Below are 23796 nucleotides of genomic sequence, written 5' to 3' on the forward strand. Positions count from 1 at the left end.
CAGAACAGATGTAGCCTGACATTTCTCAATAGCTTCTGAATCAAGTTCTAATTTGCAAATTTCCAGAGTTGTTTTTTTCCAGGTCAGACCTTGGTCTTCTAGTTAATTACTTATATGTGTTCAAGCCGTAAATTAATGGCTTGACTAAATATATTCCTATAAAAAGTCCATGAAAGCTTTGTTTAATGATAAACAATTCTACATCATTTTTATATCTTCTTAAAACATTTAAACTACTGCTTAAGAAGTTTTTACTGACGGTTATACAGTCATGGCCAAAAGTTTTGAGAATTACACAAATATTAGTTTTTCACAAAGTCTGCTGCCTTATTTTAGATCATGGTAATTTGCATATACTCCAGAATGTTATGAACAGTGATCAGATGAATTGCAGTCAATTGCAAAGTCCCTCTTTGCCATGAAAAAAAATCATTTCCACTGCATTTCATCCCTGCCCCAAAAGGACCAACTGACATCATGTCAGTGATTCTCTGGTTAACACAGGTGAAAGTGTTGACATGGACAAGATTGGAGATCACTCTGTTATGCTGATTGAGTTAGAATAACAGACTGGAAGCTCTAGAAGGAGGGTGGTGCTTGATATCATTGTTCTTCCTCTGTTAACCATGGTTACCTGCAAGGAAACACGTGCTGTCATCATTGCTTTGCACAACAAGGGCTTCACAGGCAAGAATATTGGTACTAGTAAGATTGCACCTAAATCAACAATTTACTGGATCATCATGAACTTTAAGGAGTGGTTCAATTGTTGTGAAGAATGAAGACGCCCAAGAAAGTCCTGCAATCACCAGGACCATCTCCTAAAGTTGATTCAGCTGCGAGATCGGGGCACCACCAGTGCAGAGCTTGCTCAGGAATGGCAGCAGGCAGGTGTGAGTGAGGAGAAGACTTTTGGAGGAAGAAGGGCAGCAAATAATCCACTTCCCTCCAGGAAAAACATCAGGGGAAGACTGATAGTCTGCAAAAGGTACAGGGATTGGACTGCTGAGGACTGGGGTAAAGTCATTTTCCCCTTTCCGATTGTTTAGGGCATCCATAAAAAAGCTTATCCGGAGAAGACAAGGTGAGCCTTACCATCAGTCCTGTGTCAAACAGTAAAGCATTCTGAGACCATTCATGCGTGGGGTTGCTTCTCAGCCAAGGTAGTGGGCTCACAGCCATGAATAAAGAATGATATCAACTCACCCTTCAAGAGCAACTTCTCCCAACCATCCAAGAACAGTTTGGTGATGAACACTGCCTTTTCCAGCATTATGGAGCACCTTGCCATTAAGGTAAAAGTGATAACTAATTGGCTCGGGGAACAAAACATCAAAAATTGTGGTCCATGGCCAGGAAACTCCCCAGACCTTAACCCCTTGTGGTCAATAATCAAGAGACGGTAGGACAAACAAAAACCCACAAATTCTGACAAACTCTAGGATTGATTATGCAAGAATGGGCTCCCATTAGTCAGGATGTGGCCCAGAAGTTAATTAACATAATATTGACTCTTTGCATAAACTTAATGTAATTTTCAATAAAAGCCTTTGACGCTTATGAAATGCTTGTCATTATACTTCAGTATACTAGAGTAACATCGACAAAAATATCTAAGAACACTGAAGCAGCAAACTTTGTGAAGAGCAATACTTGTGTCATTCTCAAAACTTTTGTCACGACTGTACATGTTTTGGCTAACATATAAGGACTTTTAACCCCGCTTCCTTTATAACCACTTTTCTGTTTTTGTAATAATCATGCTGGATATCTTTAAGAAATGGAAGACTGTTTACGTGAAAGTAATGTTTATTTTACTTCTGTGATGATTAAGCGTAAAGTGATCTATTATGTAAGTGTTATCAGTCAAACATGATCTTTATATATTATTGTGTTGTTTTCTGTATCAAAATACAGTACTTCCCAATATCATCAAAATCAGTCTTGCTGGCTTTCATTTAGTTCCAATGGGGGGGTGGGGGGTGTTAACATTTAAGGGAGTAATACATTTGCGTGTAAAAAGTGTGTGACCAGACAGAGGAAGTAACAACAGAGACCAATCCTATTGCTTATTGTGTAACAGACATCTCTTTGCCAATTGGTCTGTTATCTTCAAGTTTAGATTTGCATGCTAGAATTCTATTTGTTTTTCTGATAAGTCTTTCTGAGTTTCTAAATGTTGTGGAGTTTGTTTACCAAAATAGCCATCCTTGTGGAACTTGTTTTCGCTACTTTCAAAAGACCTTAAGATGCTGGGTGGTTGTAGGACATTCAGACCAATGGGGAGCAACATGGAGCTCCCGTCACAATAGGAAGAGGGGCAGCAACAATGACAGTTAAAACACTCACAGCCTGGTACCATCACGACGTGATTATTTGTGAAAATTTGAGCTGTATTGCAGCAGTTTATCAATTAAACATACCACATTTTAGACAATGTAATGTTGTATCATAAAAGGCAAAATTGTTATGTGATCTTCTCTGGAGATGCCTACCTTCCTTGCTCGGAGAAGGCAGAGACAGGCTAGCCACATGGGAGTGTTTCCACCACATCTGGACCTTCAGAGTGTTCCTGCTCGGATAGCGTTTACTGTGAGATATTATGACGGAAATGCATTAATTAAGAACTGTGTTTTAACATGCTAATGTATTTAATCTGTCTGTTCCAGCCTGGCCTTGGTCCTACCATCTTATGGCTTTTACTACATTAAAGCTAAATTGGAAGAAACAATAACACAAGCAAAGTGTAAGTAACTGAGTACATACCGGTGCCTGTTTATAAGGTGGGACAATAGATCTGCTCAACTCAATATTTTTTTTTCCTGTAACCACTGTGAAGTTATGTGGATGTTTCCCCAACATTTCAACAGATCATAGCAATGATTCTGACTCAGTTCTACTCAACCTTGTGATATTCTAATTATGGCTACCAAAGCAACATTACATTGTTTTCTACCCAAAAAAATAAACACACAAAGCCCACAAGACACTGGCTTCAGTAGCTACTTTGTCTTGTAAATTCAACCTAATAATTATATCAAGTTATATGATCTCACACCATTTATTAAGAAAGCCGTGCATTCTACAGGTTTGCTCAATTCCCCAGAAGGAAAAACACCTTTTCGAGGCTGATATGTTAACTTATCATTGAGGAACATGAAGGTGGTTACTCAACGCTCAAGATTAGCACGCATAGAATTTGCTCATTTAGCCTTGGACAGCAGCAAAGACTCAGAGACTCAACCAAGCAAAGTGTTTTTCCATTTGATCTGCTAATCCTTTAACCAGCTAACCATCAACAGTCAGACATTATTAGCACATAGTTTTGAACTCAGGGGTTGAGGATAGCTGATCTATTCCATGAGTGGAAGAAATAATTGAAATAGATACATTAAAATACAGAGGGTTTACCTTATATTCTATACATGTAGAATATAAACTGGCAATGTTTGGCCTGCAGTGTTAAAACCTCTTGTATTTCTAGAATCATTGCTAATCTCTCACTTATTGCTGATATTTAAAGGGTTTGTGTGCAAGCTTTAGTGTACAGAATCCAAGCATTAGCAAACTGATTGTATTTCATTTGAGAAGAGCTGCTCTCTTCCTTTCTCCCAGCGTGAAATATGATAGTTGGCTGTGCTTTACATGTTCGAAACTCGCAGATGGCCAGAAGCACATTGGTAGTAATGCAGGTGCATGTTTGCAGGACATTTATTTCAAGAATGGAAACACATGTTAATTTATGAAATAAATGCCTGATTGTTGAATATATATATTTCCCATACATTGATTATAGGATACCTTCAAATAATAGCATTGCGGCAATGCATGGAGTTTACATAAAATAATTTTTTTACATAATCCAAAGAAGAAACTTAAAAGCGTGTTATTATTCTACTTGTATGAATACGATTATGGGGGTCAAACTGAAACGTTTTGCAAAAGGATAGCATCTTTTATGAGACCGATACAGCAATACCTATTTTTGAATTAAACAGGAGGCTATTCATCCTTTAATAGGTCCACTGAGACCTTGAAACTCCCTACAAATATGAAAATGTTTATTACCACCATGACTGTGACCAGTCTGGGATTAGATATGTGTGTTTTTAGGGGTTTCTATACATTACATTATACATTGTAGCTTAAAAACATTGTATTCTGCAATGAAACAAACAAGATTTGAATTTTGTCTCTGTGATACTTCAGCGTGGCACTGTATTCCATATTCTCCATCATACTTGTTTGTTTACATTATTTATACTAAGCAAGTTTACAATTAGATGATTATTGCAAGTAACCATGCTGAATATCATTAATTCTCAAAGGAAGAATAAAATGAATACAGCTCTTCAATTGAAGTATTTTTTCCAAAAATATGTTTTGCAGTGATATTGACCTAGGAATGCTTATTCTTCTGACCTTTATCTTGCACAATAAACCCTCAACATGATCCTGGTCTGAGGAGGGCCTTACAAGATGAATTATTACTTATGTACTAGTTGTGATGAGTGTTTGTTGTAACTCTTCCTACTGCACTGTTTTATTAAACCTTTGATCTATACGCAATCATTTTATTCAAGAGCTCCATTGAATAAAATATTGTTTGTGAACCCTTTTTGCTTTACCCTGTTTTTTCTGTTTCCCTGCTTTCTCTGGTGGATTTTCACAGCCAAAAAGGGCAAAATTAAGGGCAAGTATTTCCTTGTTGTTTACTTTCCTTCGGTAGTCTCAAATCTTCAACTTCAAATCTTCTCCCTACACCATCTATAACTGTCTCCTTTTTCCATGTCATCAGTTACCAGAATGGCCCCTGCAAGGGCTATACAGAACTTAAAGCAAGAATGTATTACCTACCTGATTGTAACCATATTTAGTAACAGAACACAGTTTGTTTTTAACAAAACCGAAATTATTGGTACTACATTTTTGCTACCATCTAAATCTAGTGATGTGTGTATAGATAGTTATATTCCTATCATTAGATGTTGTTTGACTTATATTCAAATTGTGTATAAAGCTGTTATTTGGCAAATGCAAAAATGGCTCTGTGTAGATAGTCAAGGAAGTTGGTATAGTCAATGCAACTGTGAGAATAATGTCTGTATTCTTAATTTTTCCAGCAATTAATGAGTGGTGTTCTAGCATATCTAAATACAGTTTAAAATAAATGGTAAAGTTTTTATGATGGCCTGATTCGTAATAAATGTATGCACCAATTACTAACATTACATATTTCCCAGTAAGCAAAACCTGTGCAGTTAGGATGTAAAAAGCAGTCCATCTTTGATCAATATGTTACATCCCAGCAAAGCCAGAATTTTCATCATGTTGATGGTTGACTTGCTCATCACTTTATGAATTGAAGGAAAAGGCCTGTTGAGGGTATAACAAAGAATTGCTTCCCACCTATTGTGTTAGGTGTTATTCTTACAATGTATTTTTATTTACTCTACTTTATCTATTTATTCTAGATTCTGAATCTCTGAAGCCTGAACATTTTGATGAAGTTGGATACACTTTCTTAGCCCCAAGGTTCATTAATCTCCTTCTATTGTTAACATGTTCCACTAACTGTGTTACTTTTGCATGACACTAAAAAGAAATACTGTAGATCAAGTATTCAAGCGTAAACTTTGTATGAACAAAGTGATTCCAGAAATACTGTCTATCAAGTAAAGGTTTCCGTAAAAGTCAGATAATATATTTTATATTGAACTTGAAGGAGAGATAGGCGATGTTATATTATAAGATGTTAGAACAAGAAATCACATTCTATAACTAGACAGGGGCTTAGCTGTAATGTGAGGAAGTTTTACTTTACCGAGAGGCAGGAGCGGACTGACCCATCAGGCACTCAGGCATGGACCGAGGGCTGGGGGGTCGGAAGGACCGGGAGGAACGCGAAGGACGGAAGGACCGCAAGGGTCTGAGGAGGGGCTGCAGGAGCAGGGCCGGTTAGAGAGGCCTAACTGGCCCAAAATCAAGGGAGCAGGGCTCAGTGGGCAGCAGGAGCGCTGGCTTCTTATGCTGTGCACTGGGATTTGATGTCAGATCCCGGCGCTGAGCACTGAAGCAAAGCCATGGCCACTTCCAGACCAGAAGGCCGCTCGTTCCCTAAGGAGAAAAAAAGGCAAGACAGAAGAAGAAAAGGTGGAGAAAGAGGGGCTGCAGGAGAGGAGGCAGACACAGGAAAGGTAAGAAAACATTGTGAGAGGGGCATCACCATAGGGGACCCATGGCTTTTTGTTGCCCATGGCCCTGGATGGTCTCAGTCCGTCCCTGCCAAGAGGGTGGTAGCAGAACAAAAGGTCAGGCAGAAGTTGTAGAAGCTAATAACCAGAGTGAATTTAAACATGCATGGCATAAAGCTATCCTCAATCTTAGACAGAGGACTGATTAAGATTTGAGTCTTTACACAAGGAAAAACTAGATGGGCCTAATTGTTCTTATCTGCCATCAAATTCTGTTTTTCTTTGTTCTATTTTTACAACTTCGTAAATACATGAATAAGAATGACACTTTGTATTAATGAAGTTGTAATAATACCTAAAGTGCATTAATCATATTGCTTTAAATGTATTCTATCCATAAAATTGAATAAAAACTTCTTGTAACTTCAAGTAAACGTGAACAAGTAACCCAAAACCAGTCAATGATTGTGTACAATTATTTTGCTTCTGTTATCACATTTGTTAATGAGTAAATAAAACTGAACCATTTTTGTTACAAGTGTTTGTTATAAGATAGGATACCAAACATACACAATAACATCTACAGAGATATTTATACACAAATGAAACAATAATACATTAATGCATGGCCATGTAATGAAGGGAAACCTTTTTCAGAATTCAAAGCTGTTTTACAGCCATTTTCCCCACCTTCTACATATTCTAAGCATGTTGTCACATGTAAAAATAAAGTACTTTTTTTCTTACACAGGGAGTACTGCAGTGACCTCAAGATATCCACTAATAACACAGAGTTCCTCTTGGACTTTAATTCCTACATAGATCGCAAAACCCCAAGCAGTCCAGAGTGTAAGTTTAATGTAATAACGAACTTGCTTTCATGGTTGAGGATGAGATTTCAACCTGTTCTCTGTCATTGACTAGGTGTTACGATGTGAAAAATAAGTATGATTTAAAATAAAATGCTCAAACAGCTTCTAGGTCACTCACCAGCTCCAGCTTAAAGCGGGGGGTGCGAGTGAGTAATTATCGTGACAATACAACTCCAGTGATACCCAACCAACAACTTAAAGAAAGGAATGTGCTTTTGTTTGAGCACCTAGTTTAGGTGCAGTGTAAGGTGTGATATTTAATGATGATAAGGTAAAGCTTTGTGTTCATCATACACAAGAATTGTGCTTGTGATATGCCATGCATCACTGCTGCTGTGGATTGATTCCGGCCACCAACTCCTAGGTCATTGTTGGTGGCTAGATAGCGGTATATATGAACTAGCCTGCTCTTATTCTACCACCAATAAACAAAGCATTACCCAAATTAGCATGACCCAAAAATCCAATCTTCAGAGTAATATTCCATTTAAGCTAATGTGAGGTTATCTACTAATAACTTAAAAAATACACTAAAGTCCTGAAACATTGTTTGCTTGGTAAAACCAAGCTCTATTTCACTCGGCCAAAGCAAACACAGTATAAACCTTTATATTTAGAGCAAACTAAATAGTAATGGTTTTCCTTTGTGGTTAGCGCTTTGATTTCATGATTTAGCTGCAGACATTCTCCTCTTAAGCAGGCTTGTTTAAATAATTATTATTTTTACTAAATAAGCGCAGTAATTTCATGAAACTTGGATATGTCTTTGCCAAAAAGGTACTTAGCTCTTCTGTTGGAGAACTAGCTTGAAATAACATTATAACTATTAAATGCCACAATCCCTGTGTAACTTGGTCCAGTGTGTTCATTATCACATTTAGTGTCATATACTTGTTCCCTCCATGTGCCATTATCAACACAACCTCTCATTGACCTTAGGGGGATATTTTTTCTAGTGAGTTATAATCAAATAAATTTGTGCCAAAATGTTAAGTAAAGGTTAAGGATGATCATACTTAAGGTAAAATGTGTTATTAATTGTAATTTAGTTTCCGAGATCTATCATAACAAAAGGTTTTTCTATAATTAATCAGCTTTTGATGCATGGAATATTCCTTGTGTCCTTTTTACCAGACTTGTGCATTCGTCTTCGGGCAAACATGAAAACGAACACGAAGAGTGCGTTTTCGTGTTCGTTCCGAAGACACGCCGAAGAGAAGACAGCGGCGGTAAAGCGTAGGCGAAGACGAAGACACACACCACGAAGATCTTCGTGATCGCCTTCGTCTTCGTCTACCACTCTCCCGGGTCCCTTCCCCTTCTAACTTACCTTGGTATCGCTGCAGTTCACAGAAGTGGAAATCCGCAGGTTCGCTGTCACGGGTTACAGGGCAGTGCGAATGAGCCTATTGGTCGCCTACAGGGACCAATAGGCTCACTTGCACGGCCTTTGTAACCCCTGACAGCGAACCTATGGATTTCCGCTAACCCGTTAACCCCTTCAATGCTGCGTTAGATAACGGGAGCGGAAATCCATAGGTTAAAGGGCCGTGCAAGCGACCAATAGGCTCACTCGCACGGCCCCTTAACCCCTTAAGGTGCAACAAGTGCACCAGGAGCCTAAAAGTCTGTACGAGCGACCAACAGAGTCGCTCGTACAGACTTTAAAAAGTTAACCCCCAATGAAGCAACTTGTCCGGCAGATCCCACTGGTCTCCCTGTTCTATCATTTATTAACGGATAGAACAGGGAGACCAGTGGGATCTGCCGGGTAAGTTGCAGCATTGGGGTTTTAAAAGTCTGTACGAGCGACTCTGTTGGTCGCTCGTACAGACTTTTAAAACCCCAATGCTGCAACTTACCCGGCAGATCCCACTGGTCTCCCTGTTCTCTCAGTTAAATGTCCGTACGAGCGACTTTATTGGTCGTTCGTACGGACATTTAACTGATAGAACAGGGAAACCAGTGGGATCTGCCGGCTAAGTTACAGCACCAGAAGCCTAAAAGTCTGTATGAGCGACCAACAGAGTCGCTCGTACAGACTTTAAAAAGTTAACCCCTAATGAAGCAACTTGTCCGGCAGATCCCACTGGTCTCCCTGTTCTATCAGTTAATAAATGATAGAACAGGGAGACCAATGGTATCTGCCAGACAAGTTACGGCACCAGGAGTTTAACAGTCTGTACGAGCGACCCTATGGCCATCAACCATTGGCAGACGAGCCCCCTGCTGACGACCAATAGAGTTGCTCATACGGACATTTAAACTCCTGGTGCCAGAGCTGCTGCGGTTCACATTAACCCCGTATGAACCCCTTAACCGGCAAAAACGAAGAAAAACCAAACACGAAGAATGTCCACGAATATTCGCCTGAAGAGAAGACAGGAACAGGCGAATATTCGCGGAATACAAAGATTTTTTTTTCCCGAAGGCGAGCACGAAAACGAACACGAAAAGCCCCCTGGTGCCCAAGTCTACTTTTTACTACATTAGACTATGTATATAACCCTGGTTGATTTAATACAAATGGATCTTTATTTAACATATTTAAAAAAGACATTGTCATGCCGTAAAAAAATCTTACATGTTTGTAGCTATTTTTATATAATATATATTTCAATGTTTAGTTGTTAAAAGTGCAAAAAACTATTATTGTGTTGTTAAATATAATAGGTCTGATGTTTGATGGACAAAATACTACCAGAGCATCATTGAAAGTACGCACATGATCTCTTTTGTGGTACATAAACAAGCTTGGATATCTTGTTATGATTTTGCGATTGTTAGTTTGCACATCTTTGATTTATTTTGATTTGCCGTTATTATGATTTTAATCAATTTTCAATCCGTGTTTATAGGAATTTGTTTCAATTCTGATGATGCTGGCTTTCATAATTACCTTAAAATGTTTCGAGATTAGTTAATATGGTTCTAGTTTCCAGATGCGCTTTAAGGTATATACCAGATGGGGAAGTACCACCTATGAGCTATGCCTGCAAGGTGTGGTTCATTGTATAGAAATCTCTTGCACAGATTGATTTCAATGTCTTCCATCTGTTTAATCCTCTTAATTTATTATACTCTAAAAGGTACAATAAAATATAAACCCGTACCCCATAAACAATAGTCTTGCATTGGAGATGATTTATTACTTCCATTTTTTTATTTTCCAGCAATCTCTAAAGACTGGCTATTTTGGCACAGATGATTGTGTTAGCTATTAGCAAAGTTTAATAAATCATGCTCAGGTTTTGTTAGTCTCACTTTTTAAAGCAAATTTAGTAAATCTTTTTCAAATACAAAAAAAAGTGTCTTAAACAAGTGTGATAGTAACTAATACTAATATATATATATATATATATATATATATATATATATATATATATATATATATATATATAAACTATAACATCTGATATTCTTAACTACTTTAGGTATTAAAGACTTGATTAATAGAGTTCTTCTGGATGCAGGATTTACAAGTGAACTTGTGCAGTATCACTGGAATTCCCAAACACCGTAAGTAATGTGTTAAAACAAAAATTTGTTAAATAAATACAATAAAATTATTCTTAAATATAATTTAGACAGAGCAGATTAGCATTGCTTTCTGTGATATTTTTATATAACAACAAGATATTTGACCATATGTATTTGTGTGGAGGGCGTTGGCAGGTGGGGTAGGAAGCAATTGCCACAAGCTTTTTTACATTTCTTCATATTTAACTTGCGGTATTCTAGACTGTCATATGGCTGTCTAGAACAGAACAAAGGCTATTTCCAGTATTTATACTTTTGAAAAATAAGAAAAACTAAATAAATTGTGTGGCGGCTGTTGGTCCAATGGGCTTTGAGCTTCTGCTCAATTAGTACCTATGTTAAATTGGTCCTGAACGTCTGTTCGGATACAAACGGAAGACATTTTCTTGATCAATGGTTCTTTTCTTAAAACTGTCAACAAAGCTTCAGCAGCGTGTACACAGGTAATTGGAAAGCAGAAAGAGACTTTGGGATGAATATTAAAAGGGAGATAGAGGTAGTTAACTCCAATACTCATGGTGTTGATTTTAATGCCATGCTGTCGTGATGAAAATTTGCCAGAGCAAATATCGTTTTGGAGAGATTGGTAATAAATAATTACTGTTTGGTCTGGATTAGTTTTCATGGGATATTTGTGTCAAGATATTATAGTGCCAAGATGTTCCGGCATGTAAAAAGACATAGCTGTAGGAGTTAGGAATAAAGTCAGAACTGCTGATCAGTTATTATTATTATGTGCTCTACTCCACAATTTACATATTTATATACTCTATTACAGCAAGGGAGTAGCTGCTAGATTTGTATCAACAGATGGTGGAATTACAAGAGTATTTCCAAAAAGGTAAGAGCCATAGCATTTTATATATAGCTAACAAAACAAGAACAAATACAAATACTTTTGTAAGACTTTTATAACAATAATCTCGGGAAAAGATTTATACTTTGTATAACTGGATGTATTATTCTACCTTCAGCAACATTTTAATCCACAAGGGTCTTTATTAGGCTATATTCAGAATAACAAATACTTACTGTTATATAACCATCTGCCAGTCAGGGAGGATGTACTTCTAGTGGGTTCTGACTTGGCTTTCATTGAAGCCTAAAACTGAACATGCCTACTTAGTGTGTAAAACTCACCATGCAAATGCACAGCGGCCAATTTTGTTTACTGGCACGGACATTATAATGAATAGTGATGGCCATTTTATTTATTGGCGGACAAACAAATGGAGACGTCCCGCATGCTATATGTGGGAGCTGAAAAAAGGTATTTCCTATATACCTTCATTAAAGTTTTACTGTAATTACTGTGTTATTAGTAGTTTTGCAGTAACTTTATTTTAAATATCTTCATTCCAACCTGTTTTCTAATGTGTTTAGTGATTTTGTTAGTGGCATGGGAATTTGAACATTCTGTTAGTTTGGCCTAGTTTAATAGGGAGAGGGGTAATTTTTCTTTCATTTTTGAGTTAAATTTTTTGGAAAGTTTTTTTTCTTCACTATTAACTTTGTAGGAACATTTACCTAGCTATTGCTCTGACACTTCAGTTCTCTGTAGAGTATATACACCACTGGTATGGAACACCCAGCAAGATTTTACTTTCCTAGAAGCTTCCATTTATTGGTGAGAACACATACAAACCACACACTGTAAAATCAGCCTTAGTTTAATATATTACTATACATTCTTGTTTATAGTTTTGGCCAAGGAGGACCTTAACTAGAATGTCCTTCTTTTTCAACTACAAGAAAAGTAATTATTAATTGTTAGATCTTTTTCCAACCAACTTAAAACAAGTTATATAAAGCTTGTGACATCCTGAGATCCCATAAGCTTGTGTAACTTTACATATTTTGTAAGTTGGCTCAATAAAAGGTAATAAAGACTCTATTTCCTCTTGGGCTAATATGGCTATATCCATTTTCATATCATTATTTCAACCCTAACACGTTTGTGAACATCTCTTTTCCTAAAACACTCAATCCTTCTTTATTGTTGCTGAGGCCATGAGCAAGTTACTTCTTGTGGCCCACTTACTGCGCCTCTGGTGTCCACACATAAAATAAAAATAACTGATTTGTTTTAAATAATATATATATATATTTAATACAGCATTAAATATTTAGTACTTTACCATATTGAAAATGCATTGATACTTTTGGTGTAAATCAACTTTAAGTGACATGAATTGTTCCTTTTTAAAGTAACAACCCTGACACGTTAATCCAGTCTGTATACTGTGAGACCCTCCCCATTCCAATAAAAGCAAACCGGATATTAGTAAACTTCAGCTGACATGGGTATTTATAGCTTTGTTGATTTATGCCATCACAACCTGACTCCGAGGTGACGATTTATTTACTCAAACATTCCAGCCCAAAGGGCCTTTTGCTCATGTACTTATCTCATCACTACTTGAGCCTCTTTATAACTTCTTTGTTTCCTCCTATCCTATTGCCTTAATGTTATATTTGGCAAATATGACAACAAAGATAATGTCAAAATCATAGTGACACCTGTATTTGCACCTGAACTTGATTTTTCCCGAACAATCCAAATTCTTGATGCATCAGTGTAAAAACTGTAAAGGGTTAATATTCTGCTAAAAGGATTAGGGACTTGTACCAATCTCATTTGTAGAGGGAAGAAAAAAATAAACAAGTTTTCATCGGAATGCATCTAGGTATTAACCTTTCTATTTATCACTGAGCACCATCTGTACCAAATACATTTTTAGGTAAGTTTAAAAGAACACATTGTACAGAAATGCACAGATGTTTCATTAATTAAACTGATAAATGAACCTCACGGAATGTATTAAGGTTTTTTTTTTTTATCTACCTCTGTCTACCTAGTAAAGGATTTTCTGAATATTTAGAAAAACTACTTATAATTGAAAAACATTTTGTCAGCATAAGGAATACTTAACTTAAAATAACTCAAAAATAAAATTCTACGCTCGGTGAATAAACAAAAGTTATAAAATCAGTATTAATCACATAAAAAGCACGTGTAGACGTCTTTGTGAATAGTAGATGCCTTGGTCAAAAATCGGCAACGGAAATCACTATTGTCAAAATAATGGCGATGAGATGTCAGCACTGTAATATGTAATTATGACTGGCGCACCATGGCTTTAGAAAGCACTGTGTGTAAGGCCATGGTAATTCTCCAAATCCGTCTTACACAATGCAATATGCTATATTCATCTAAAAGCTAATGTACTCTGAGGGGCACAAAAAGGGCAGTCTGGGAACTAGAGATTCACAAATCTTTATATCTAATTGTCAATTTAGACGTGCATGGAATAGGCATACGGCTATCCTGAATCTATGATGAGACCAAATAGTGATTAAGGTTTGAGTCAGGAAAAATGGCCTGTCTGGATGCTACAAATGGTCTTTATGACCCATTAAATTCTGTTTTTCTATTTAGAATCCTTCAAATGTTCTACAATGCATAATAGGGGTTGAGACTGGTGTTTAGTGCTATCTCACTATTAAATATATATATATATATTTTTTAATTATTATTATTATTTATTTATTTATTTATTTATTTATTTATTTCAGTGCTGGAGAATTCTGGGACGAAAAGCCTGAAACATATGAAAACAGTTTCTACAAACGTAGTTTGGACAACGACAACTATGTCTTCACTGCGCCTTTCTTCAATAGTAAGTTACCATTAACACTCCCTTAGTTATTATTTACCACAAAATAATTATTAGAAGCAGAGAAAATACTTGTTTATCTAGACCATGGCAGAAATTTATGGAAGGGTAGAAATAAAGTTTGTTGATTTTTTTCATGTTATACTTAATATGACAAACAGAGTCCTGTTTATAAAATAAGCTTGACAAGATGGCATAATTTTTATGCTTTCCGATGTTTAATATTCTTTGTATAGGTACAAGCGCCTGTTATTACTAGTGACGCCATTCTAGCTCATTAAATAGGTACACACACAAATCTTTTAATATTTTTGTAATTATACAGAATAGAATTCTGAAGCTTTTTAGGGTTGCCAAACAGAGACCGCATTTCCTTCATGAAACAGTATCAGTGATATGCTGTATATATTCTCATTCTCATTTTTTTATTAGACACTAAGTAAGGTCTGCTGGTAACTTCAGCAAAGTATTCTTTCAAGGTAGCATTTTGCAGCTGCCACCATTGCAATACTCATTTAACTCCAACTCTCATAAAATATTTAAACTGTCGCATCGTTAAATAAATACATTTATCTTCTCAGAAACTGGTGTCAGTAGCTCCGAAGGTGGTATAATGGTGAGCAAGGCCGTCGAAATAACAATGGATGGTAAACTACTTAAACCTGCTGGTACGTATTAAAAAGGTTTGGGGAAAAATAAGGTGGTTTGCTGTCTCATAAAAGAACCCAAAGTTACTTTTTGTTTAGTAGTACAGAAAAGCATACGCCTCAGTGAGGAGCATTTGGCATGATGCTTCAATCGGTGACAGATGCTTCCTTTGAAAATGCCATACGTTGGCATTCATTGACTTTAGCAATCTTGGTTCTCAAATCTAGCATCAGCCCCCTGTTGTCTGGTGTACCCGATGGACAAAAAGAAACAAATGGAGCGGCTACAGTCCCATATAAATTCAAATGATAAATCCAAGCATAGCTGGGTGCTGCAACGTCAAAAGGACCCGGTCCAGGTTCCAAGCTGCGACACAAAAACCGATAGCTGCGCCAGCCGACACCAGTATCACACCAGGGAGTCCATGCATGTATACAAAAATATACATTTATTAAACGTCCGTGAACAATAAAATCGAAAGGAACAACAGTACGTAATCACGAAAAAAAAAAGGCTAAACCGCTTGACGCGTTTCGCACAAACTGTACTTAGTTATGGACCCGATGGACAGTCAATTTTTTGTTTTACATTTCGCATCCACATTACCTTTACATTGTTAATTTAAACCGGATTATCAGACTAAAAGTCAATAAATTAAAATATATTAGTTTTACAATAGTTTGCCATTAAAAAATTGCCTAAATATTTGCACAGACAAAAAAAATACTATAGGTTCATTTAATAATCATAACACTGCAAATACTATTGTGCTTGTTAATTAAATAGTGGTAAGAATTTGCAGGCGCATACTAAGTAGATTTTATTGCCTTCCAGGAATGAGTTAGTTATGGGTTGTTTTGAAAGTGCACATGTTTAACTTAATTTATTTGTGTTTTAGTTGTTGGAGTAAAAATAGAATTTGAAAGCTGGCTGGAAAATTTTACCAGAGTTACAACCAAACCCCCGGTAAGGAGTGCATTTATATTTCAACATGGACAGAGTTTCAGTCTAAGTAAAATTGTAAGTCTGAGAGGAGGAAAGGCTTGGCCAACTTAATATCTACCACACAACATGGCTACCATTTATACTGATACAGTTAATAATCTTAGAACCATGGTACTCCAGCAATCCTAATTAGACTTGTGAGCATATTGCTCCATGGCTTTATTCCTTTCTAACTGATAAATGTTTTGAACATTTTTATTGCTAAACCTTTATTTTTATTTTTTTTGTCTGTTGGTTCTAGTTCATTGGGACAATGTTTCTGACAAATACTGGTCTTCATACCTCTCTGATAGGCTTTTCTTCTGATATAATAGACCTATATGACTGCTTGATATCCCACAATTATTAACTTTAAGCTAATGTTTTAATTTCCACATTACAGTGCAGGAAAGAAGCGTGTGACTGCCAAATTAACAGTCCGGTAAGTTTGATTATAAACTAAATTACTTTTTGCAATTTTCAGTGTGATTGTCAACACAGTTAAGTAGATATGCACAGTGCTGAACCGGGGATTGAAATCAGCCCTGTACCTTTAAAGCCATTTGCCGAACGTTCTTTTCCTACACTTTTGCCATATGCGTCTGTGTGCATTGAACAGGCGCCCGTGCGGTAAAGGACGGAATCTGCCATGTGGGAGGCAATTTTCTCCGGATTGTCAGATGGCCAGGCAACAACATACGCCAGGATATGATATATATATATGTTATTGACATACCTGGGAACTCTCCGGGTCTGACCCGGAGATTGCCGGGTGAGCGCTGCTCCTCCGGTTCTGCGGGTCAAGACCCGAATCCTCCGGGTCGCAGGAGCGGGGTCTTGACACGCCCCGCTCTCCGGCCATTTTTTCATTTACATGGGGGTGCTCCCCCTGATGTCAGTGGGAACGCCCCCAACGTCAGCGGGACCGCCCCCTGATGTCAGTGTGCAGTCCTGGCCGCGTCGGCAAGGGAAGGCTCCGGAGCCGAGAAGTTCCCAGGTATGGTTATTGAATGCAAACAAGTAGACATAATATGGCATAATAGGACATGTTTTTGCACCGGGACAGGTATGTGGAATAGTCTCAATACCTTCCAATGAAATTAATGTAATTCACATGCCAAACTTAAATGCCAGTGATTAATTTGCAATAATGAAAATACTATTGGACAGTAACAATTGCTATATATTTGCAAAAAAAGTAACTCTATATATTGCATTATTTTTAATTCCCACTTGCAGTTGAATAAACTCACCTAATCATGTACAAACCAGACCAAAATGATTTTGTATTGCGGCAAGTTTTGGTAAAAGGAGGAACAAGTGATAATATATAAAAAAAATGCAGGAACTTAAAAGACTAATGGGGAAAAAAAGTATTGTCACTTGAAGAAGATAACTAAAATCTATAATGGGACATAAAATTCATGAGAACCCTGCAATATTTATATTAGGGTAGCCAGAGTAGATGACATAATTCCTTTCCAAAAAGTTTACATAATACATTATATGTTTATATCTTTTAAAATAATAAATACAGTATCTCAAAGGGCACAATCCAGTGGTTTGCATATATTAAATCCCTGTAGTGGCGACTCTAGAAACAATATATAGGGGGGGCACACAAGATACCACAGTCAAATTGGGGGGGCATTAATAATTTCCAAAAGTAATGTGCTATGGAATTATACTTTTGTTATTGGGCTAAAATAATACTTGATCATTCAACATGGGAAGCCTGAAGCCACAATTGAGTGCGACTAATCCTTGAAATAAATATTATAACACAATAAATAACTTTTCCACTAAATGATTTCAGGGCCTTGAACGTTTTGTCCCCTGAAGTCACTACAACTTCAGGAGGGCATTTTATCTCTGGATAAATATAAATTAAATAATTCCTACTGTAAGTTAAGTGCCAGGAAACAGATGACCAAACACACACACCAACACAGGCTCTGTCACACCGACACCCACACCAGGACAGGCTCTGCCACACCGACAACCAAACACACACACCAGGACAGGCTCTGCCACACTGACAACTGAACACACACACCAGGACAGGCTCTGCCACAGACACACACACACCAGGACAGGCTCTGTCACACCGACACCCAGACACACACACCAGGACAGGCTCTGTGACACAGACACACACACCAGGACAGGCTCTGCCACACCGACCACCAAACACACACACCAGGACAGGCTCTGCCACACACACACACACACACACACACACACACACACACACACAACAGGACAGGCTCTGTCACACCGACACCCAGACACACACACCAGGACAGGCTCTGCCACACCCAAACACAAACCAGGACAGGCTCTGCCACACCAACACCTATACACGCACACCGAGGACAGGCTCTGCTACACTGATAACCAAAAACACACAAACAGCAGGACACAATCTACGTCACAGACGTCTACATCAGGATGGATTTTTCACACTGCATTGTCGTTTATATCCCCCTTAGTGTTTTTGCCCCTTGTGTATTGATGCCCCTACTTCCCATATATATTAACATTAGCCCCAGTTGCCGATAGCAGGTATAGATCAACACATTAACACACAAACCCAGCTTTGCATGTATAGATCAAGTGAAATTCACTTGTGATCTCAAATAAACAGAATCAGACATACAAATCCTGTATTTGCAGGTATACAATAGTATATGAAACGTAGCATTGCAGGTATAGATCAAATAAATACATGGAAACAGCATTGCAGGTATTAATCAACTGAATAAGACATATTAACCCTGTATTTGCAGGTATACATAAATAATGTATGGAAACATAGCATAGCAGATATGGATCTACAGAATAACACACAACCCCAGCTTTGCAGGTATAGATCAATTGGAATTCACGAAAAAAAAAACGTCATTAAAAGGTATATTTAAAACCCCCTAAATTACACGCATAGATCACAGGTTGCATACCCCAAAGCCAGCCCTGGCATCCACACTGCAATCACACTCCTATCATACCCAGGCAACCAGTAAATGCTGGTACCTAGGCATGATGGGACTGTGCTTGCTGTTAGCAATCACACTCCTATCATGCCAAGTCAGCCAGTACATGCTGGTACAGGGTGGCTGTAAGTGATGTGTAGACCCCATACTGCTGGCAGCATCAATATACAAGGGGGGCAGCTAGCTAGGTTTCAGCATGTACTGGCTGACTTGACATGATGGGAGTGTGATTGCTAACCGCAATCACAGTCCCATCATGCCTAGGTTCCAGCATTTACTGGTCGGATGTGTAAGTGCTGGAACCTAGGCATGATGGGACTTTGATTGCTGTTAGCAATCACACTCCTATCATGCCAAGTCAGCCAGTACATGCTCGAGGTGCGGCCCGCGTAAGATCGGTTGCACTGGCTGGCGATCTTACGCGGACTGCACCTCGAGGTCTCGCGGGCCGCATGTTGGACGCCCCTGCCTTATTACTTTCTAACCCCCTCTCCCTCCCTTATCACTTTCTAACCCCTCTCCCTACTCACTATCTACCCTCCCCCTTTGTAAATCTCTCACCTTTAGGTCCAGCGACGGGAGCACGAGGCTTCTGTCTTCGTTCTCTGCTGCGGTGGCCGCTGCTTTACTGCTGAGCGCCGAAATATGACGTCATATTTCGGCGCTCAGGATGAAATGCCGGCACCGCGACGGAGGTAGAGGCCTCGTGGAGGAGAATGGGGGGCACCGAGCGGTTGCTAGGCGCCCCTCTCTCTCCTCCGCATTAAAAAAAAAAAGACGGGATTTAAAGTCGCATTGCGACTTTTTTCCAAATTCGGCAGGGGGGCAACAGGGGGGGCAAGGATTAACCTAGGGGGGGCAATTGCCCCCCCTTGCCCCCCTGTAGCGACGCCACTGAATCCCTGCCTTCATTATTACTTTTATTTCAGCCCTTTGTGTCCTCAGAACTATTTTACTCCATGTGGATTTTATGTAACAAGTTGTTCTTGATTCGTTGAAATTTTAAACCTGTTCCAGACCAATGTATACTTTTTATTCCACAGCAACTCGACTGTGTAATTCTTGATGACGGTGGATTTCTTCTGATGTCAAATCAAGATCAGTACAATGCACAGGTATTTACGTGCTAGAGTTTACATTCCATTTCTTTGGGAGAGCGGTTTGTATTATAAAACGTCAGCCGATCTGCCAAGAAAACTCTACAGCCCCCTAAGCACTTTGTGAAAATAAGTAGAAACAAAGTCGTTACTGAGAGGGCATTTACATGTACTTGTTATTACAAAGCCTGGAAACACCTTCTGAGCGGAAGTTTTATTTTACATTGTACTTGATAAATGTGTTACAGATGCTGAAATCTGACATGGATTTGGCAGACAAACACAAATGTCAAACGTTGGTCTGAAGCCTTTGTCTTCATGCAGATGTGTTAACATTATATTTGTAGCGTAACACAAGATTTATGAAGTCTTATTTAAAGACCTGGCTTGAAATATCAGTATAGTGTTATGTGAAAATTTGGGACTCCGAGGAGGAAACAGAAAGGATTATCCATCACTTGTTAATTAAGTGGTAGAAAAAAAAAGACAAAAAATGAACATCATCTTGTTGTTTTTGCTTTCAAAATATGAGCTCATTGCCAATCATAGACACGCATATTATACTTTTAATATACATTCTTCATTGGTACTGCATAGGGACACTGGAGTGTCCCTTTAAGGAGAAGTCTGAACAGCCCATATGTTGTCTATAGTACAACCTTTTTTGATCCTGCTCCTGTCTTTTTTCTGCATATCACCATCCCGCAACGGCTTTCTACATTTGTATAATGATTGGGATGAGTCCTGCATTCATCCTTCAAGAGAATTAAAGCATAATATGTTTTCTGTTCTAGGTTGGCCGATTTTTTGGAGAGATCGATCCAAGTTTGATGAGAAAACTTGTTAATATTTCTGTTTACGCCTTTAATAAATCATATGATTACCAGTCTAGGTGTAATCCAAACAATGAACCAGTCAAAACAGCTGCTCCTCGCTCCGTATTTGTGGTAGGTAACATCTGTTACAAATACTTTTCAAAAAGATGTGCAATGACATCGGCACCATTACTCTATATTCTACTGATAAATATTTCTTTTGCAGCCTACTATAGCTGATATATTAAATCTCGGTTGGTGGGCTTCTGCTGCTGCTTGGTAAGTGTCTAAATTTGGCAGATGAGTAAACATTTGAACTTATATTTGAACTGAAGCACAGTGTGTACAATTGACTAGCCATGGTACCCAAATTAGCCAGATCCATTCCATGCTGAAATATCTACTAAGAAGTTTCTTACACATACAGAGGGCACTTTCTTTACCTTGGAGCATCTTAGTCAAATTATTTATTTTGTGTTGTCCCAAGGCAGACGAGTAGATACTCTTTAAATCAGAAAGTGGCACATATCAGCGTAAATTATTGGACCCAATGCCCCCTGTTACAAGGCAAGTTTATTTTGGGTAATCTGTCTGATAACCTGCAAAATGGAATGCATGTGATCAGACATCTGTAAGGCAAATCCAGGCTTCCTTATCTTTTGGAAGGTCTGTCACTGTTGTAAATCTACTTTGAAATACAATTGCTAGCTTACACAATGTACGCTTTTCTTGATGAAGCAGCAAGTAGAAATTTACTTTGTGTTTGTTTTTCTTTCTTTCTTTTGAAGGTCTCTTTTGCAGCAGTTGTTCTGGAGCATTACTTTCCCTCGACTCCTAGAAGCAGGTATGGCCAACAACGTGTACTGGGTTTTGTTTAAAACATTATTGCAACATAAGTGCGGATCTACTGTGTTAAATGTAATTTGCTATATCCAAATACAGCTATAAAAAGTAGTAGCAAACATGAAAGTGTCAGTAAACTTTTTTTTTACTCGAAAATTAGTTTTGCACAGTACGCATGTGAGAGCAAAAAAAGCTGAATGACTAACCTGCCAATGCTCAATTCTGGCTTCTCCCTACTCTTCTCTGCAGAAGCCGGTCGCTGACAGTACAGGAGCCACCTGTGTCCATAGCACACACTCAGATCCTCACCTAGTAGAGTAACATGCCCAGAGATATTTAATTATAACAAATTTGCTGGATTCATGTTTCTTTTCAATAAGAAAAATTGATGTAACCTTTATTAATGTAAAATAAATTTCAATGGAAAACCCTAGCGGTATTAAGGATCATCACCCCATACAGATATTGCATAAATAGTTTATTCAATAAACAGTGAGTTGCAGGGTCCATTCAAGCCTTTAATAGAAGTAATTTTATTGAACAAATTGGTGCACTAAGAGTTCGTATGTCAAGTGGACAAACTCTTTTCTGACACTTTTTTTGCATTTTACTTGTATAATAACTTTGGTACAAAGCAATTACCATCAGAAGTCCACTCTACAATTATTAGCGTTTACCATGATACTAAAGGAGGGAGACATTGTTTGTTTGAAGTACGATTTATGACATATGAAGATATTCATTGCAAATTACTTTGGCAGTTCTTTTCTCTAGGGGACCACAAACTAATCATTTCCTCCCCTTCTCAGGTAGTGATTTAGATATTGGCATTTACAATCCTGGCGTCTGAACACTAAAACAGACTCCTTCTGTTTAAAGTTGCAATCTAAGTTACTATTAACAAATCTCAATAGATGTGTTGGAGTCATAAATTAAGGTCAAATATCTGTCTGTTAAACCAATGTATTCATTTGTTCAGCTTTCAGATAGCAGTGAGTATTTGTGAATGTCTGCCTTTTTAGTCCAAGGGGTTGTCCTCTCAATTCTTGTTGATGAATGTTTAATTTTCCGGATTATGTATAATATGCTTGCTGACACAGCTGTTAAAGTGAAGGCCATTGTCAAAAACATGTCTAAATTTAAGGAAATGAATACTTTCTTGAGGTACCCCCAAAGACCTGTTGCTGATTTGCACTGTATCCCTGAAACAATCTGTAATAATCACTTGGCTGTTGCTAGTTAGAAGTGGTGCCACATTTAACTTGGCACGAAATGCATAAAATAACATTGAGCTTAAGAGAGACCCACTTATATTACACACATTGTCTCCATATACAATGTTAATATTTTAACACATACATGTCTTGTTTTACAGCTGAATTTGATGATGATGACTTTTCAGACAGCCTCTCAATGCAAAGCTGCATTACTGAACAAACCCAGTACTTTTTTGAAAATGATAATAGATCTTTTAGTGGCTATCTAGACTGTGTCAACTGCACAAGGTACAGAAACAGTCAGTCATATTTGGGGATAACTGTGCATTATTAAGGCATGTTTTATTTCACCATCTGAATTTCTCCTACTCACCTGTAACATTACATGGTTTGCAGGGTCTTTTTATGGCAGCACATATATCTCTGCAGTACATGTAACTGGGGGGACCTGTAACACTCTGGGACTTCAGATACATTCTAACATTGTTTCAAGGGCCATCCTACCCTTCACCAGCCTGACAGAGAATGCAGTAGGAATTTATTGTATGACTTCCACGTAAAGATACTGGGAGGAAAATACAGCAAAATGTGGGAGCTGGATGGGAGTCTACAGGGGATCAAATAATTATTTTTAAAGTAGGCTATCAATTAAAATACCTACAGTTTAAATGTCAGATGGAAATGTAAAATAACCCTTTAAGCATTGTCAGTTCCAGTATTATGCCAAGAGTTATGTGTGACTTTTTTTTTTACTTCTGTTCATTTTTCTTCCAGAATCTATCATGCAGAAAAGCTTATAAACACCAATTTGCTATTCATAATAGTTGACAGTCTGCGTTCTTGCGATGCTTGCGATAAACAACCTCTAATACAAGCAGAGCAGCGTTGTATCCTTTGTATAGAAATTGTTATTTGA

At 37.9% G+C, this 23796-nt stretch overlaps 1 protein-coding gene across 6 annotated transcripts in view; it reads left to right on the top strand.

The window, feature by feature from the left end:
* LOC149298836 (voltage-dependent calcium channel subunit alpha-2/delta-1-like) overlaps positions 1-23796 on the top strand; it is a 248142-nt gene that overhangs the window by 217726 nt on the left and 6620 nt on the right. For 3 of the 6 annotated variants that reach the window (XM_089487142.1, XM_089487143.1, XM_089487144.1), the window contains 15 exons: positions 2670-2746; positions 5475-5535; positions 6946-7043; positions 10501-10585; positions 11385-11447; positions 14183-14286; positions 14865-14951; positions 15830-15897; positions 16319-16357; positions 19952-20023; positions 20800-20952; positions 21047-21099; positions 21609-21664; positions 23039-23168; positions 23655-23767. In XM_089487142.1, coding sequence (XP_089343268.1) covers positions 2670-2746; positions 5475-5535; positions 6946-7043; positions 10501-10585; positions 11385-11447; positions 14183-14286; positions 14865-14951; positions 15830-15897; positions 16319-16357; positions 19952-20023; positions 20800-20952; positions 21047-21099; positions 21609-21664; positions 23039-23168; positions 23655-23767 — 1259 coding nt within the window. Of the gene's footprint in view, positions 1-2669; positions 2747-4672; positions 4694-5474; positions 5536-6945; positions 7044-10500; positions 10586-11384; positions 11448-14182; positions 14287-14864; positions 14952-15829; positions 15898-16318; positions 16358-19951; positions 20024-20799; positions 20953-21046; positions 21100-21608; positions 21665-23038; positions 23169-23654; positions 23768-23796 lie in introns of all 6 variants that reach the window. The other 3 variants (XM_089487145.1, XM_089487146.1, XM_089487147.1) reach the window with 2 other exon arrangements.

Source organism: Sceloporus occidentalis, unplaced genomic scaffold (assembly GCF_023333645.1).
Source record: "Sceloporus occidentalis isolate IW3139 unplaced genomic scaffold, rSceOcc1.0.p SCAF_31, whole genome shotgun sequence".
NCBI classification, from domain to species: domain Eukaryota; kingdom Metazoa; phylum Chordata; class Lepidosauria; order Squamata; family Phrynosomatidae; genus Sceloporus; species Sceloporus occidentalis.